This window comes from Crassostrea angulata, chromosome 2, assembly GCF_025612915.1.
Source record: "Crassostrea angulata isolate pt1a10 chromosome 2, ASM2561291v2, whole genome shotgun sequence".
Taxonomy (NCBI): Eukaryota; Metazoa; Mollusca; class Bivalvia; order Ostreida; family Ostreidae; genus Magallana; species Magallana angulata.
In genome coordinates this window covers 39,117,172-39,134,536 of record NC_069112.1, presented here as the reverse complement: position 1 = coordinate 39,134,536, position 17,365 = coordinate 39,117,172, and the positions used below count along the sequence as shown (strand labels likewise).

The window sequence follows — 17,365 nt, the reverse complement described above, 5'->3', positions numbered from 1 at the left end:
GCTGGTCAACAAAACAAACATACAACAAAAAAAAAATTACTTTCAAATTTAAACTGTTTTAATTTTTTTTTATATTTTTTTCTTTGTCTTATTGGAGTAGGACAAACCTCTTATTGATCTCATCCATCTATCTTTATAATTTATCTACAATGAACATGCGAGTTTCTTACCTCTTTTGTCCAAATTAAAAGATCTCACGACATTGTTATACCACAGGGGACCTCTCAAGGCACCGCTTGCCAGAAGAGCATTGGAAATAAGGCAGACCATTAGAATCGAAGTCCAATACATGTTGGATGACCGAAGAAGCTTTCACTGAATATAAATGAATGAATAAGGTTTACGCTTTATCTATATCTTTAAAAATGTTAAATTAAGTATCTTTATAATTTCTTGTAGACAAACTTACCTGCCGAAGGTGTGTATTCAATAGTCTTCAATTGATGCAAACATAGCAACATTATATTGTTTGCATCTGTGTATGCATAATTCCGGGTTGGCACGATCTACCTTAAAATAACTTGAAAAAAACAAATAAACGTGATATAAGAAAACATTTTAAACAGCAAAGAGCTGAAAATAAACTTCGTTAAAGTAACACATGTGAAGCCCCCCCCCCCCTTTCAAAAAAGGAAAACAGAAATAGAAAATAACTTTTTTATTGAATATAAGTGTTTCGACGGAAGTAAATATTAAAAATAAACACGTTATGTTATTTGTGGCAAGTTTTGATGTCAAAAAACTTGTATTACAGTTTTTTGGATTAATTGGTTTTTTTGGGAGGAACGGCAGGGGGGGGGGATATTTGGTTCTTTTTTTATTAGAAAGGGGGGGTCCATTTCTTTTTTGGGGAGGTTGGTAGGGGGGGGGCAAAAAAAAGTTGATAAAAAAATAGTTGGGAACATCACAAATGCTTTAATATTATCATTATATTTGTTTATTAGTGTTATTATTTTTTATTTTGTTATAATTATATATGAATCATACTTTGCATCCATAACAAGAAATTCGATATAAACTTGCTGTGCATTTGATATCAACTTTGAAACTAATTCGTTTTATAGTTTTTTTTTTCTCAAAATCATGGCCATGACATGTTATTTTTTTTATAATACTGTTTTTTAAGGAAGCTTCTGTTGCATGACAATTCTTTGAAAAACTAAACAAACAGCATGTTTTTATGAAATGCATCACAATTATCATGATTATATTTTTTTTATTACCCTGAGACCTGTATAATAATAATGGATGTCGTTAACTAAACGCTGGTCAACATTGGTTAAAGTATACAATTTTTAAAGCCTGGGCAATCATTTGACCAGAAAACTTTTGTCCGAGCTACAGGGAACAGCTCAGTGTGTTCTATTGACTTAGACCAATCATTGAATAATTGTTTTGTTACCCATTTTTTTTTTCTGAGTATACGTAGTATTCACAATTGTATATTTCAAAAGATTTTCAAACATCATGCGTCAATATCAGTGTAAATCAATACCTAAATGACCTACATGTTCAATAATAATAATGACAATAAAACAAACTTAATACAGTCATCTTTACATATTGTAGCAATTATATGAGAACATTTCTAACTGAAAAATTAAACAAACACGCTTTTAGGTTGGTAGCTTAGTATGTTTATAAGAATACTGTAACCAGGGTTATATGATTAAATATGTATTTGCGCTTTAGCATTTGTTTTGAGAGTGTTCGTGTGAGTGCTTTTTTTTAGCCCAACGACGACTGACATGATATCTAAAACTTGTTCTACCCGCCAAAATTCTGTCCTAAATGTTATATGTTAAATACCTGGACACTTTCCACTTCGATGTCCAGACAGACGCATCGGTTAAAAATCTTGATGAAATATATAGTGTCTGTCTTCGGAGGAGCTGTCCCGGTAAGGCATTTTAATAAATATAATTGTGTAACTGCTTTATATTAAACAATTATGTATTTAAATACAATAATGAATTGTGAGCAATCAACCATATCATTGGAAAGGCCAAGGTAACAGCTTGAAAGCGAGCGAGAAGAGGTACTGTAAATTATGCGTTGTAATTCTACCCAGTATGTATACTAATTTTATTTCTGTGACCTGTATGCCAGTGTAGTGTGCATATTCCATATCCACGTGGTTGTGTTTTAAAACAGAAAGGAATTCTTGAATCCGAACCCGACTTAATTGTTTACTTCCGTAAACTTCAATATAAATATATAACCCAATATTTAATTCAAATTCTGCTGTTACATTATGTATGTAACTTTTGTGAAGTCAGTACCAATCATAGTTAATACCCTGCATGTATCTAACAGTATGTGCACTCATTGCTGAATTACAAACCAGTAGTTAGACACAGTGACATAACAACCCGTGTGTTTACCCAGCCAGTCTTTGTGAGGTTGTGTGCTTTTGTTTGGATTGGTTTTACAAAGCGCTGAGTTTTAAACTTGAAGCCTTAGCAATGCAGTGCTATATTTCAGTTGTATTGATTAATTGTGTGCATATATTCAATTTTGATTGTAAAAGTCTAAGTTCAGTTGGTAGCTGTTATGTGAGATCATTCTATTGCTGATAAAATTAAGATATCAGTTGATAAGAACGGTCAAGAAATGTTTTCAAAAGGGGGGTTATAAAGTTTTGCTGATGCTGATGCTAGTACACCTAAAATGGGGGATAGGGAATCCAAGTCTGTTAAGATTGAAGAGAATGCCCCTCCACCTGACCCACTTTCTCAATAATTTGAATTTGAAAAGAGTGATGAACTTAATGGTGTAAAATTTAAAATTACACTGTGAGAGTGTATGTTGTATATTGTACAATGTATGCTATATAACACAAATTGCAGTTATCCAGACGGAGAACTTACGTCATGTTTTGTGTTTTAAATAAGCATCATGTTTTCTAATTGAAATTTATCTCATATGTTAATCGATTAAAGATTTATGTTTAAACATTTGTCAATAACATCTTTTGTATCGTGATAAAGTCGTATAACATTGGTTTCTGTTACGTCAACTTACACAGTCCTGAGTATCTGCAATTGGTGGTGGTATCGCTGGCAACAAAAACGGTAAATTGTTCTTTTTAATTTACCATCATTGACTTAACATGCTTTGATAACGATCAAATTGCTTTTAATTTTTTTTTTAATTTATGCTGAAAATAGAAATATGAAGAAATAACTGACAATTAATATGGTCAGAAATGACCATTAATATGGCCAGAAAGCTTGGATTGTCTATTTCTGTTGTAGATTACCTCAAAATGATACATTATAAGCTTTTTACGCTGGCTCTTGTTTATAAATAAGCGTGCATTTTACATGAAATTTGTGTGCATCAATACAGTGCATGAATACATGTACATGTTTGTCAACAATTAGATAATAGCATACCGTCAATTATATAACTAACGTTGAAAACATTAAAATTTAGAACGGACATGATTTAAACCTTTTTTTTTGTTTCATAATAAACAACATGTATTCAAATTTATATTGTTTTCAAGGCTTAAGCTAATCTGTGAAGATATTATGTATTCAGCATATTATATAACTAACGTTAAAAAGATTTAAAAATTAAAACAGACATAATTAAAACCTATTTGTCTTTCAAAATAAGCCACATGTACTCAAATTTAGTTTGGTTCAAGGCTAAAGCCCATCTGTGAAGATATAATGTATTTAGTATCTAAATATACGTTTAAACCATTCTTCAAATTGCGTAATATATCAAAATTGAGACACGACTAATCCATTTGATAGGGTTTGTTTTTACATGCAAGCTTGTTTCCAAACAAGGGATGGTTGTGCACAGGTTATCTTACGTAATTTAAAATAATCAATATGCGCTGATTGAAGACAATGCAAGCTAAACAATGAAATTTAGAACCAACATGATTCAAACATTGTTTTGTGTAGACAAAAAGCAACACGCATCCAAAGGATCACATGTATAATACAGTAATAGAATTGACCTATAGGGCCGGTATTGGTTTCTGTCTTTACAAAAAGCATATTAATCCCGGGTGTTTGTTAAACGCGGAACGGAAAACGGAACGGAAAGCGGAACAGAATGGAATACAGAAAATTTTACCTAATGTTATTTACTCGATAGATGTGTTAAATAAGTTATAAACGATATACTAATCGTATTTTTTTTAATATTGTTAAAACTGTTATTCATATTCAATTTTATTTACTTTCAAAATGTATAATTTTCTCTCAATTAACATTACATGCTTTGATCACTAATCCAAGTTTATCAAACTTAACCGCATATCCAGCGCTCTATTCGGATTAAGATGCAGGACTGTACAATCACGTAGGTAAACGCAAAGAAACTGTCCTACATGTACCTAAAATACTAGGAATAGGTAATCTTAAGGTGAAGATCTTGTAAATGATTCCAGAGCATATTTTGGTGCTAGAACCATTATGACGTCATAATTGATTTTAAGAATCTTTTTCCCGTACTTTGCGGCCTGAAAGGAATTACAACGAAAAGTTAACAATTTCTTGACATTCTATATTAAATCACTGGAAAAGTAATCCCGATACCAATATTCAATTTGACATCATTTTAAAAAAGATGTCAAGAGCTTATTTAATTATGTTTTGGAGAGACTGTAGACATTCTACATTTATTTATTTATTCGTCAAAAATGAATGAAGCTCCAAAATTTGTTCCTTACTTCCTCCATATATCATTGATAATGACAGTTTAAAACATGATTTTTCATTGAGTTTACCAAACATTTTAGCCTCGGTACACCCTGTCAAACAACTGTTATGAAGACTCATTTAAAGATTTATATCTTAAATCTTATAAACCTGTAGTCACATTTCATTTACTAGATCTTGACCGTAAACGATAGAAGATATAGACAACGAACGGCGATATCAGAAGAAAGAAAAAAGACTCTGACGGACATCCAGAGCATTAGTGACCCCAAAAAATGATTCTGTTCTCGATTAAATGATCTTTAAAATAGTGAGACGAAACGGTTATCATACAGATGTTGCAGTCTTGACAATGATGGTGGATGTTTTTCGTCGGTCACGTTTTTGATATCAATATATACTAATGAATTTTTAATTAATATTTATGCATATTGTTTCGTGAATACAAGACGAGACTAGGACATTATGTTTGACTGAAACGATACCAAGGTGACTAAAGCCTTAATTGTACCCTTTAACATCTACACCCCCCCCCCCCACACACACACACTCAAATGGGAAGGGAATTTACTTTTTACCCTTCAATTGGGGGGATAAGTCAATATTTCGTTGCGAAAATAGTGTTAATCATCTATCCAATGTGAATTGAATATTATATAGGAGGGTCTCAACATTGTCTTGCTAGAGTCTCGATAGTCCTATCTGCAATAGTGATTGTTTCAGTATTTTGCAGCTATTTTGTTGTGAACGGATTGATATTTATTTTTTCAGAGGAGGAGAGATGATAGTTAAGCGTTCAGTATTTTGCAGCGATATCTATAATCCGGGTTCAGAAATTTGCAAGGTTCCAAATACACTATTTAAATACATAATTTTGGAATTTCTTCTTTGGCTTTTCCCCTCTGTTTTAAATATAATTTGAAATCTTGATCCATAATTACTTGATAACAATTCTGACTTTCTGTATGTTGCAACTAATGGTTAAAATAAGGATTTCTGAAATCATTGAGCCAGCACCCGTGGCTATAGGAATTTGTTAGAGCAAACTCTTGAACACAAGTTTTAATATACTTAAAAATACTAAGTAGAATGGAAAATGTTCCTATACAATAATTTTGCCATCAGTATTGTATCATTGTCTACCCTGCATCCAGCATCTTATCCTATTTTATCAAGTGCAATCGTACGTAGAAAAAAATTGCATTTTCTTTTCTTAAATATCCAGAGAGCCACCACAACAGCCCAGTGCTGTATTGTTATGAAAGTAAACTGTAGAACAGAAATTAATGCACTAAAGCTGCTAGAGGTATAGAACTGTTCATTTGCATAAAATTATGTAATATTAATTAGCAGATACATGAATTTCTCTATTTAGCAAAGATCATTAGAAGTTGCAAGTTTATTAATACTCAATACAATGGTTTAGAAAGTCAATCTCGTGTCATATAGGTGTCAATTAATCTGCGCAAAGCATTTATACACACTGACCACATTGATAATTATATCCCTTTACGTAGCATTATGAAATGTAGATTTTATCACAGGGGCAAAGCCTGTTTTAACATTAATTTCAATGTGACCATAAATAAAACAAGGGGTCGAAGTCTGACCCAGAAAAAAAATCCACCAGCTCGCTTCAATTCAGAATTTCAAGTTACAGCAGAGATATACGTCATTATTCTCTCGAAGTCGCCAGTTTATTTTACCTCGGACTTTTACCGGTCCAGGGTTCCCGTTGGGATTTTGCCTATGACAACAAAAGCATTTAGACAAGTAGAGAAGCATTTACAATTTTTATACAAAAATATATACATGGAGAAAAAACACCTTTAAAACAAATCCGCCGTGATTATATTCTGATTTCAAATAATCTGTCTAATATAGTAGAAACTTTTGATATTAAATCAGGCTACAAATCTGACCATTCTATTGTTATTTTAGAACTAAAGTTTAACCCTTTTAAAAGAGGTAGGGGGTTTTGGAAATTTAATAATAGTTTACTGACTGACATGGTTTTCATTGATAAAGTTAAGGAAACTATAGACAGAGTAAAGAGTCAGTATGCATACAATGCTGATATTCATACATGTTTCAGTAAGGATATAGATGACTGTATATATATTCCTAGAGGTGCTTCTTATGGAAATAAGGGGTCTTTCTATTTCATAATATACACACTGACCACATTGATAAACGTGTTCCTTTACGTAATATTATGAAATGTAGATTCTATCACAGGGGACAATCCTGTTTTAACATTAATCTCAATGTGAAAAAAGATATATTGGAGAAAATACTAGAATTATTAGTGATTTATTGTCGTTGATTGAAATTAAAGCATACCAGGTCTTTTAGTTCTTATTGACTTTGAGAAAGCCGTCGATTCTGTTTCATCGTCCTTTATTTACAAAGCTCTAAAATACTTTAGATTGGGAAATAATATAAATTGGATAAAAGATTTTAAGGCTACTGTTTTACAATGTGGCTTCCTGTCAGAACAGTTCAAAATCCAACAAGGATGTAGACAGGGGGACCCAGTAGATCCTTACTTATTCTTGATATGTGCAGAAATTTTAGCTATTCTCATAAAACAAAACTTTAATATTATAGGTTTAATTGTTAATGACAATGAACATAAGATTTTTCAGTATGCAGATGATACTTCACTCATCTTAGATGGTTCACCAATGTCACTTTTCGCAGCTCTTGATACTTAAGAATTGTTTTCACACATTTCAGGTTTGAAGATAAACAGCTCTAAAACAAAAATTGTATGGATAGTTTCTAAAAAGTTGTCTAACGAGGTTTTTCACCATTCACATTGGAAACTTGATTGGGGCTCCAATTCTTTTAATTTACTTGGAATAGAATTTTCTGTTGATTTAGATAAAATGACATCACTAAATTACAACAAACAATTGCCAAAAGTTTTTTTCTCTTACACTTATACTTGACATATTTGTCTATTGATAAGTCTACTTTGAACAGAGACTGCACTACATTTATGCCATTTTAGTATGAGTCTATTTTTTTGAAAGAAAAATTAACAAAGCAGAGATACATATGTTTAACCTCAAATTATTGTGTACCTACAGCTATCAACAAATGGACTGCTGAGCTATGTGATATATTGCCATATGGTCTCTGTGTACAGGGTGTGTTTAAATATGTTTTAGAACTACCGATGATTCAACTATTAATTGGTTACAATTTAGAATTCTCCATAGAATTATTACTGTTAAATATTATCTTAAGAAAATCAGAATTACTAGCTCTGACTGCTGTACTTTTTGTAATGATATGCCTGAAACTATAAAACATGTTTTTGCAACTTGCAAGAAAATCCAGCCTCTATGGAATGCACTTTAAGTATACATATATGAGAAATAAAACAAAACTGTTAGTTTTGATGGCTGTATTGTATTATTTAGTGTTTTTCCTTTTTTTTTTTCTTTTTTTTTTAAATTTAAATACAACTTTCACAAAAGAAAGAGCAGATACAAGTGATATAATACATATAACACTTACTGGTATAATAAATTTTGTTAATACATTTCTCTAATATAATATGATTATACAGATGTATATACACAAATGACTGTACATTATCACCAATATAATTTTAGTATTGTCATGAAAGTTGTTATTTTTGGGGGGTATATATTGGGGGCGAGGGGATGAGGGAGGGGTAGAAATTGGGTGATTTATCTATAAGTTTAAAAAGAAAATTCACTGACTTACTATAAATTAATCTTGCTCTTGTATTTTTGTACAGACTTAAATACATGCATGTATGACATGTACATTGGCATAGACACAAACATAATACACATGCATATATAACAAAGAGTGTTTCCATAAATCAGGATTTACCAGCATATGATATTGATTAAATCACCCATGGGGAGGAAAGAAAAAATAGAGAAAAAAACAATAGAGCAGGGGGTAGGGGAAAGGTACAAAAATAGAAAGCAGATGAAAGCAATTATCTATGATTCCAGCTTTTGGAAGATGTTTCACCAGTAGTTATTATATTCTTGGTATTTGCCATTGTCAAACTTCTGATTTTGTGTTGTTTTCATTGCAATCATCATAAACAATAGAAAAGGGGTCATGTATATCAAAAAAGAATTGTTGAACTGTTTGGGGTAGAGAGGGAAATACTATGTACATTATGGTCCATTGTTTAAAAAAACAATAATAATAAATGGATAAAGTAACATTTGATAAGAGTAGTCAGCTTTACCTTAGTTTACAAAGAAATTGTTCTCTATGATCATATAAATTTACACAAAAGATAATTTATCAACAATGGTAGACAACAAAATTTGCCCGTTGAATATCAGTTTTCTATTTCATAACTTTTGGGTATTTATTTTCATAAAATATCAAGGTAAAGAAACCGACTCCATCGTCTTGTCAAGCTATCCAAATTCCCATTAAATAACAATTGGTAAGGGAGAAAAAAAAGGTAAATTACTTACAAAACATCACATGTAACCGTATATTAACCGGATGTTGACAGTCGCTGTATAAAACATTAAACCTATGCCGGTTGAACCGGATAATTCCGACAAAAAGTAAAGGAGTTCAAAGCAAAATAATACAGTATCTCAACATGCACCCCTGCGAATGTGTTCGGAATGTTTTCTTTACCGTTGCTAAGTATGTAATAAATCCAGAGGTCCTCGAATGAAAGTTCACGAGACTTCACCGAGATTTGTTCAGTTCCTGTGAAATTTCGAGCGGAAGTATAAGTGTTCGGATAATATTCTCAAAATACGTAAGTACTGGTCGATTTTCATAGCATATTCTAGCTTGATTTATGTTAAAACATCAACATCTTTTAAGATGTATGTCTTATTTCACCATCTAGAGGTTTTTTTTAAATTAAACGATGATATTCAGAACAGAGTTATCGTTCGTGTTCAACCACGTGTAGAGTGGTTGATAATATAAACATTGGGTTGCTTAATAAAATCATAGCCATGTTTGATGATTGTGGTGTGCAATACCATGTTTTTAAAAAATTAATGGGTGAATGTTTTGCCCAAAAACTTAGTGTATCGAGCCATTTTCAAGAAACATTCTGCATAAAATAGTACAGTCTGTGTCACTATTGATGTTATTACTAGGTCAGGCGCGGATCGAAAATTAATTCTTAGAGGGGATCTCTACTACGCATGTTAATTGTCACAACAGCAGAAAAAAAACTATTTTTTTGTATTGTCTTGTTTATTTCTAGAACACATTTTATCCACCAATTAATGAAGATAAAGTATAAAATCAATAAACCTGTAGATTTTATAGTTGACTGCAAGTACATAGATTCTATAAAATAGACTATAATTACGAGGGACGATTTTTACTGCGAAACTGAAAGGGTCAAATAAAACCACGTTTTTTAAAATTTAAATGACAATAACATTCGCAGGGGTGACATGGATGAGAAATAAATATTTACAACCTTATAATGCATTTGTTGTGTTTGTTGGATTCTACATCACGGTCACGACAGCATTCACTTTTACGCCATATTCGCGGTAAAACTGAAACCAGTTTCCAGTATATGACGGAATCGGCGGGGGCCAATTTTACTATGGAACCAGCTGGAGACGACAACGACGCAATTTTTTAATATTATTGTCTATCATCTCTCGCAACAACGCCCGGCCAGCACCATGTTCTCCATCATAATCACTGCCCTCATGCGTCACTCTTTCTGAATTAATGAAGACGTATGCGTATACATTGTGGGTCGGGCTACTTACTCGGGGTAGTCGGAGTATTTTTTTCAAGGCTTGGTTTACATGTTTTACCGAGCTAACTTCAGCTGCATATGATGAGAATCGGTTTCCGTTATCCTCTGTATGTTTTCCTTCGAATACTTTCGTTTCGATTTTGTCGCCCGAGGCATCGAGTAATTCATCGGCTGACGGTCTGTTGACTTTTTCACGGTATACGGATCCGTTACTCGGGAACACAAGTGTGTCACCTTTGATCACCGTTGTGATTTGTCTCTCGTTATAGCTGTGTTGGAGATCGTACAGGCGCTTTCTGCGTTCTCTCATTTCTTCTGGAAAGTGATTGGAAATTCTCATTGGCGATTTTTTTTCTTTTAACTTTGGAATTCTTGTCATGATTTTTTCTTTTTGATGTAAATTTGCAAATTGAATAAATACTGGTCTTGGAATCTTTCTATTTGTCTTTGGATCTCCTTGTCTGTAAAGTTTGATGATTCCAACATTGTTGTGTTCCGATTCTTGCATTTCTAGATCGTGCATAAACAATTTTTGAACTAGAAGTGGAAGGTTTTCATTTTGGTTTTCATTTAGTCCTGTTATAATCGCATTACATTCCATGCTTTTAGTTTTCAGGTCAATAATTTAGTTGTTCTGGAATTCCACTTTTTGTTCGAGTTTAATGACGAGATCTTTCTGAATACTAATTTCACGTGTCGTTTTTTCATGTTTTGATTCCAATTCTGTGAAATGGTCAATCGTATAATCGGCTTGCGACTGTACTAATTGTAATCGTTCTTCAACTCCGTGTTTACCGTATATGTCCTGCTTAATGTTTGCAAGTTCATTTCTGTGAGACTCAAAATTTATCATGAGATTTGCAAGTGTGCTTTGTATGTTTGATATGCCTTGCATAACATCTTTGAGTTCGTATTTTTCGTATCAACATATTGTTACTGTCCTTTGTCCGGTCGACGGTTGCCATACTTTGGAAGATTGTTGGGTTATTACCTACTCACTGTGCACTTCACTCGGTTTAATTATCTTGACTTACTACCTCTAATTTTGATGTTTCAAACCGTCTCTTATATTATTTCTGTCATTTTTTTTTCAGAACACCCAGGGGTTGAAAAACACGTCTACATACCACCCACCGGAACCGGAAAATTCATCTCTATTCCCCTTGATTGAGAGAACAAAATTCTAAATTTTGTGATTTAATATACAAAGCAATATACCTTTTTTTTTATATTTGCATATCAGTTGTTCTTTCCCACTGTAAGTCCATACGGAGGAACTGCAATTATTTTTGTATAATCGCATTTGTTCTGTCTGTATACTATGACGTCTTAAAGGTGTGACGTCATATACTTTTTCATGACATTATAGATGTAAGGAGGCCGACTTTCGTTTGCATTGCGCATGTTTTTGCGCATTCTAAAATAATACAGTTGATTTATACTTCTTATGAATTTTTTTTGATATCATTTATAAAATTGAACACAATAAACAAAATACATATAAAAATATTTAGATTTTTAAAGGAAATTTTTATTTTTAACATGATTTTTACGTTGTGTGGTAGGGGAGCATTGCCAATGCGCTTTTATGACGTTCTGATAAAATGAAGCTTTGTAACATAAAAGAAAAAAGTTAAAATTGTACGCTGTTGAAATTTCATATACAGAATGATGCTATCCTCGAGGACATTTTCTACAATATTATAATCAGTACTTAAATTCATATGTATTGCCTATTCGAACGTTTTCATGCATTCATCTGTAGGTGACATAGAGATTAAATGGTGTGAGAAACTAAAACATCCACAATGCATTTAAATGCAAACATGTTTTTAAACTGTTCTGTTTTAGAAGAATGAACATTAAACTTCCAGCAAACAGGTTTGTGACGTATTATACTTCCTGGATTTTGAAGGTACAAATAATGAAGGATCAAAATGTGTGTCATAAACATGATATAACGAACAGGGACTACCTTGTGACTTGTAAATATTGATGTAAAAAATTAATACTGCGAACTTGTTGTTATTTTACTTATTGTAAAACAAGGAGGTATAACTGATGATTTAAAGAATATGTTAATTCGTCAACTGTAACCATTTTAAGTTTTTTTTTTTGGTCTTTTTTCAGTTCACTTGTCCATTTATCATATTTGAGTACGATTTCCAATATAGTCAAACGATTCTGTTTTTTAATCAATCATTTGTATTTACAGGATATAAGATGTGTGATAATTTGATGATAGTTTTCGCCCTTCCGGTTTTATGTTTTGTGCATCTGATGTGTGCGTAAGGTAAGTGAGTTTTTTTTTATAGATTACTACCATTATGCATATTGTGCTGCCGGCAAAAAATTTAAGATATTTATGTTTTTTAGGGGTAACATAAAATATGTATATGAGTACCTAAATGGACTTCAGTAATACACATCATAAATAATTGAATTTATGTTTTAAAAAATGGTTTCTTACTATGATTCATACGGAAGATGGCAACATTAAAGAAAAAATACATGACCCCTCGTCAGCGGAAAAAGGATTTTTTTCTGCACTGATCACCACCATCATTAACTGCAAGAATCATCAATGAACGCATTTAATTGTTTACATTTTTTTTTACAAAGTAATAAATTGATTATAAAAAGTGGGTACAATCATTAAATAACTGATGATGTAAATCAGTACGTTACCCAAACGAAACAGCCAAATATCTCTATTCGGACTTTGAGTCTGATATCATCATAGTTAATTTGTGTAGGTTTTGTCAAATTGAAAAAGACAACTTGTGGGAATCAGTCCTGTCAGTTTTCTGTCAGTGCAGCTGCTGTTTGTTTCGACCAATCGATAGACGGAGTATATTTATAGATTGTTTGGTTGTTTCTATAGAGATATGAATTTACTATAAGTTTCTGCTAGAAATAAAAGGAATCACATTCTGAAAATGTAAAATTATATGATGTAAATAATAAAAAAAAAATGTAAACATACATATGTATGAATATAATTTTAAATGAAATTGGTATAACAAAAACCAGTTTTAATATTTTTACGGTGATATTTTTTTATTTAAAAAAGCTGTCTGAAATATGTTTAAAGAAGAAATTTAATATGCACCATTAAACAACTGTAAAGGCCGATGTAGACGTTTTAAAGATTTATATTTTCTTCACATAACTCAAAACGGTTCTGTTGTTACATGTAACATATTAACTTCCATGTTCGCCTTTTTGCCCTTTTTACAACTGTCAAAGCTGAGATGGAATAAGTCGTTTGAAGTACAGTCCTGATTTGCTCTACTGTGACCGGTACTCATAGGTGATGGTCAATATCAATGTGATATACATGTACATGTAAAAACACAATCTTAACAGATTTTATTTCGTTTTCCATTTCTTTTTTTTAAGTAGTTTTGTAACTTTTTTAAAACAGAAATGCTATATGTATTTATTCGATCTTTTTCCGACGAAGTTAATTTAAATACATTACCACTAGAACATTCTTTTAGCAAATGCATAAAAGAACGACGGGAATAAGAAACAGTGAAGTCAGATTGTTGATCATTTCTTTAAAGTGGATGTTTTCTTCAATACATTTATGGCAAGATTGAAGAAATAGAAAGAAAATACCTTTTTAATAAATGTATTCTTTTTTAATTCAATTTTAAAATAAAAACAAAATACAAAATTAAATGGAAAACATGAGTAGTACATGTACCTGTCTTTATTGCTTAAATATCTGTGAATAAGTAAAAACCATTTTATTTATTAGATAAAGTCGACTTTTATAAACCTCGTAATTCTTTATGAAAATATAAGTTGAACATTCCCAATAGAGTGAATTGAATTGAATTTTTCTACTCCCCCATGCGTTCTGTTTTCCGAAAATCGACTCCCCCCTAAGTCACCGTTACATCTGAACAGAAAATGTCTTGATTATTCATTTTTTCCTAAGGTTTGCTAAGATTTGATTATTGCACTTACAAGGTTGATCATTTGTTCGACTGTTTCAACTGTCTGTAACCCAAAGCAAGTCGTATGATTTATAAATCATGCATATTTTGACCACCCGATAACCGTGAATTTGAAATTTGTCAAATAGTTTCGAAGTGTTTGAGACTACTAGACGCATAGAGAACTCGGACCAATGACCGACACAAAGTTTGACTATCGCTGTCTTCCGTGCGGTATATCTTTTTTGGATATACTTCTTATAAATACCTACAAAAGGCGTGACCTAAATTCCTTCCGTCTCCGAAGCGAAGAAAATCGACTCCCCCATGCGTTGGAATCGACTCCCCCGTACTTTTTGTCGACTCTCCCGCGTTAGGGGTTGTTTACGGTGGATAAGGTTTTATAATTCCATTTAAGAAAAAAATTATCCCGCTTATTTTTGTGCAGATTCTACCGGATGAGCATGATCTTACATGTACCTATAAAATAAATAAATCCATTTCTATTTTATTATTGGTCCCTTGAAATCACATATTAAACTAATGCTTTAGATATTAATTTAATACACTGCAACAAAAGAAATCAAGATCTTTTGAAATACATATATCTAAGAGAATAATTATGAATTGAACTTTGTATTAGAATAATATACAAATCAATGTGTTCTGCATTACTTTATACTATGGCAATGATCATACAATTACCATTACAAATGCTTACAGTAACGAACTTGATTTTTTTAGAGTAATAGTAAAATGTTAAAATTCAAAACGTGCTGCTGAAAATATAGAAATTAAAATTTACCTTAAAAATTAGTACAACCAACTCGTTATTTTTTTATGTGGTGTGTTTTTAGGTAAACAACCGATGATTCATACAACAATTATATTTTGTACGGCCCATTTGACGCTTGCGTCAATATGATTTCTTCCTTTGTAGATATGTAATCTATATTAAGCAAAACAAAGTGTACATTTCATGACTGATTAACATTTTATGTCTAATGTTAATTAAACCAATTTTTCCTCCGTTAAAAACACTGGCAGACGTTTGTTGTTTTTTTTTAAACAAATTAAAAAAAATAAGAGAAGTTATAAACGGCAACCTGTGACAATGAATATTCTTGACTCAGCTTAGTAAAAAAAGATAACTCAGCTGAGAATTGACTAAGTTTGATTTGAGAAACGCAAAATGAGAAAAATCTTAGCTGAGTAAATTCTCAGGATTTCACATTAAACTTAAGGTTTTATTTTGTGAAATCGGAGCCAGGTGCTCGAGCTAGTTACTTCTTTCAAGTATGAAGGAAGTAACTTGTTTAACTAAAGAAAACCATAACTATCTAGTGGAAAATGCTACGTTGTTAAATACAATGTAAATAGAGAACACGTACCAAATGCATCAACACTGAATATACCTAATATGTTTTACAGTGCTACCGTTCTGGCGAGCGCAGCAAGAATTACACACATCATTGCATCATTGTCAACTTATAGTTTAATTTAGGTATCAACGAACGTCAAAGCATTTTTGAGAGAGTTTTGCTCTACAATAAGTATGCCAAAGGTACTAATTTTAATGGTCATGATACATACAGCGCAACCCCCTACCGAGAGAGAGAGAGAGAGAGAGAGAGAGAGAGAGAGAGAGAGAGAGAGAGAGAGAGAGAGAGAGAGAGAGAGAGAGAGAGCCCGGTTCCTGTTTGTTGGTGTGTAATTTCCCACTTTTAAATTTGATGGTCTGACTATATGCAATATCTACATAATTTTTTAACTGTTTATTTTATTTTTTCATTTTATTCCTTTTTATTTAGTTCAAAATGTCCTATTGTTTATTTCCTCCATACTCATATACTTACCTGCCCACTGTACATGCATGCACAATTAGCTTAAAAATGGATCGATATGACAGTAAACTATGGCTCTTGCTAGTATATATACATAAAATCTCTATATTAAAAATAATTAAAAACAAATCATATGTCAATGAAGCAGGTATCGCAGTCTATACTGAAATAGCCAGTACACTCATTACAGATATTTGATCCACCTCTAAATTTATCGCGGGAAACATAGAGCGAGTTCACTGTGACGTCATCCATGACTTTGTTCGTCTTTGTTTACGTTTATCGACCAAATACGGAGGTATGGAAGCATGTAACAAATCTTTTGAGTCTCGCCAAAGCATATGCGGTACTCAAAAAGTGTCTTCAAACTTTAAGCCACCGTAAATTACGAGTTAAAAGTCGGCCATTTTTGGCATAGCACCACGGGTGAAAACATTAGAGGGCATTATGGGACGTAGACAAAAAATTTTGTTTGATAAACTGTAGGTTTAGCTCGTTCTTTTTCCCGCGCACACTGCTTCTTAGAGCTCGCTTCGTTCGCTATAAAGTATGCAATAAACAAGACAAGCTGCATCTTTGTGACGGACATGGATTTCAGAACTCATACATACGGAAGTGTATGGACATGCAGGTGATATTACACAGGTAGAACCCAAATGCGTATTGCGAAATTGAATTGGGTCTTTCAAATTTTAATATGATCGGTAAATATTTACCCATTAATATTCTGAAAAAAAAGTGTCATAATATCTTAAAAATATCCTTTAGAATATCAATTCTACTGGTTTAAATCCCACCTGTAGTGAACACGTCAGTTATATATGTACAATTTACGGAAGAAATCATTCAAATATTCAAAATGTATTATCAGAATATAATATGATCAGGTATAAAACATCGAACACTTAATGTGCATATATACTCTTCAAAGTTTGAGGAAAAGTGTCATAAATTTTGTACACCACATAAAATACATGATTCTTTTCGATAAACTAAAATAAAACTTAGAAATAACACGTAGAAATCATGCATGACATGAATTGTCTACAGTTTATGTTCTTTTTACATAAGATACTGATTATGAGTCAGTATTCAAAGTTAATAATACCCATATCGATATTCCTATGG

The 17,365-nt window shown here is 32.0% G+C and overlaps 1 protein-coding gene across 1 annotated transcript; it reads right to left on the bottom strand.

Moving 5' to 3' along the window:
- Nucleotides 1-10,282: 10,282 nt before the first annotated feature.
- LOC128170815 (protein IMPACT homolog) lies at nucleotides 10,283-10,799 on the bottom strand. Its single transcript, XM_052836577.1, has one exon. It carries the CDS (start codon nucleotides 10,784-10,786, stop codon nucleotides 10,283-10,285), a length of 504 nt encoding a protein of 167 aa, XP_052692537.1. The 5' UTR covers nucleotides 10,787-10,799.
- Nucleotides 10,800-17,365: the final 6,566 nt, after the last annotated feature.

Coding starts and splice junctions, on each gene's coding strand:
- LOC128170815 (XM_052836577.1), bottom strand. CDS start 10,786: ATGAGAATTTCCAATCACTTTCCAGAAGAAATGAGAGAACGCAGAAAG.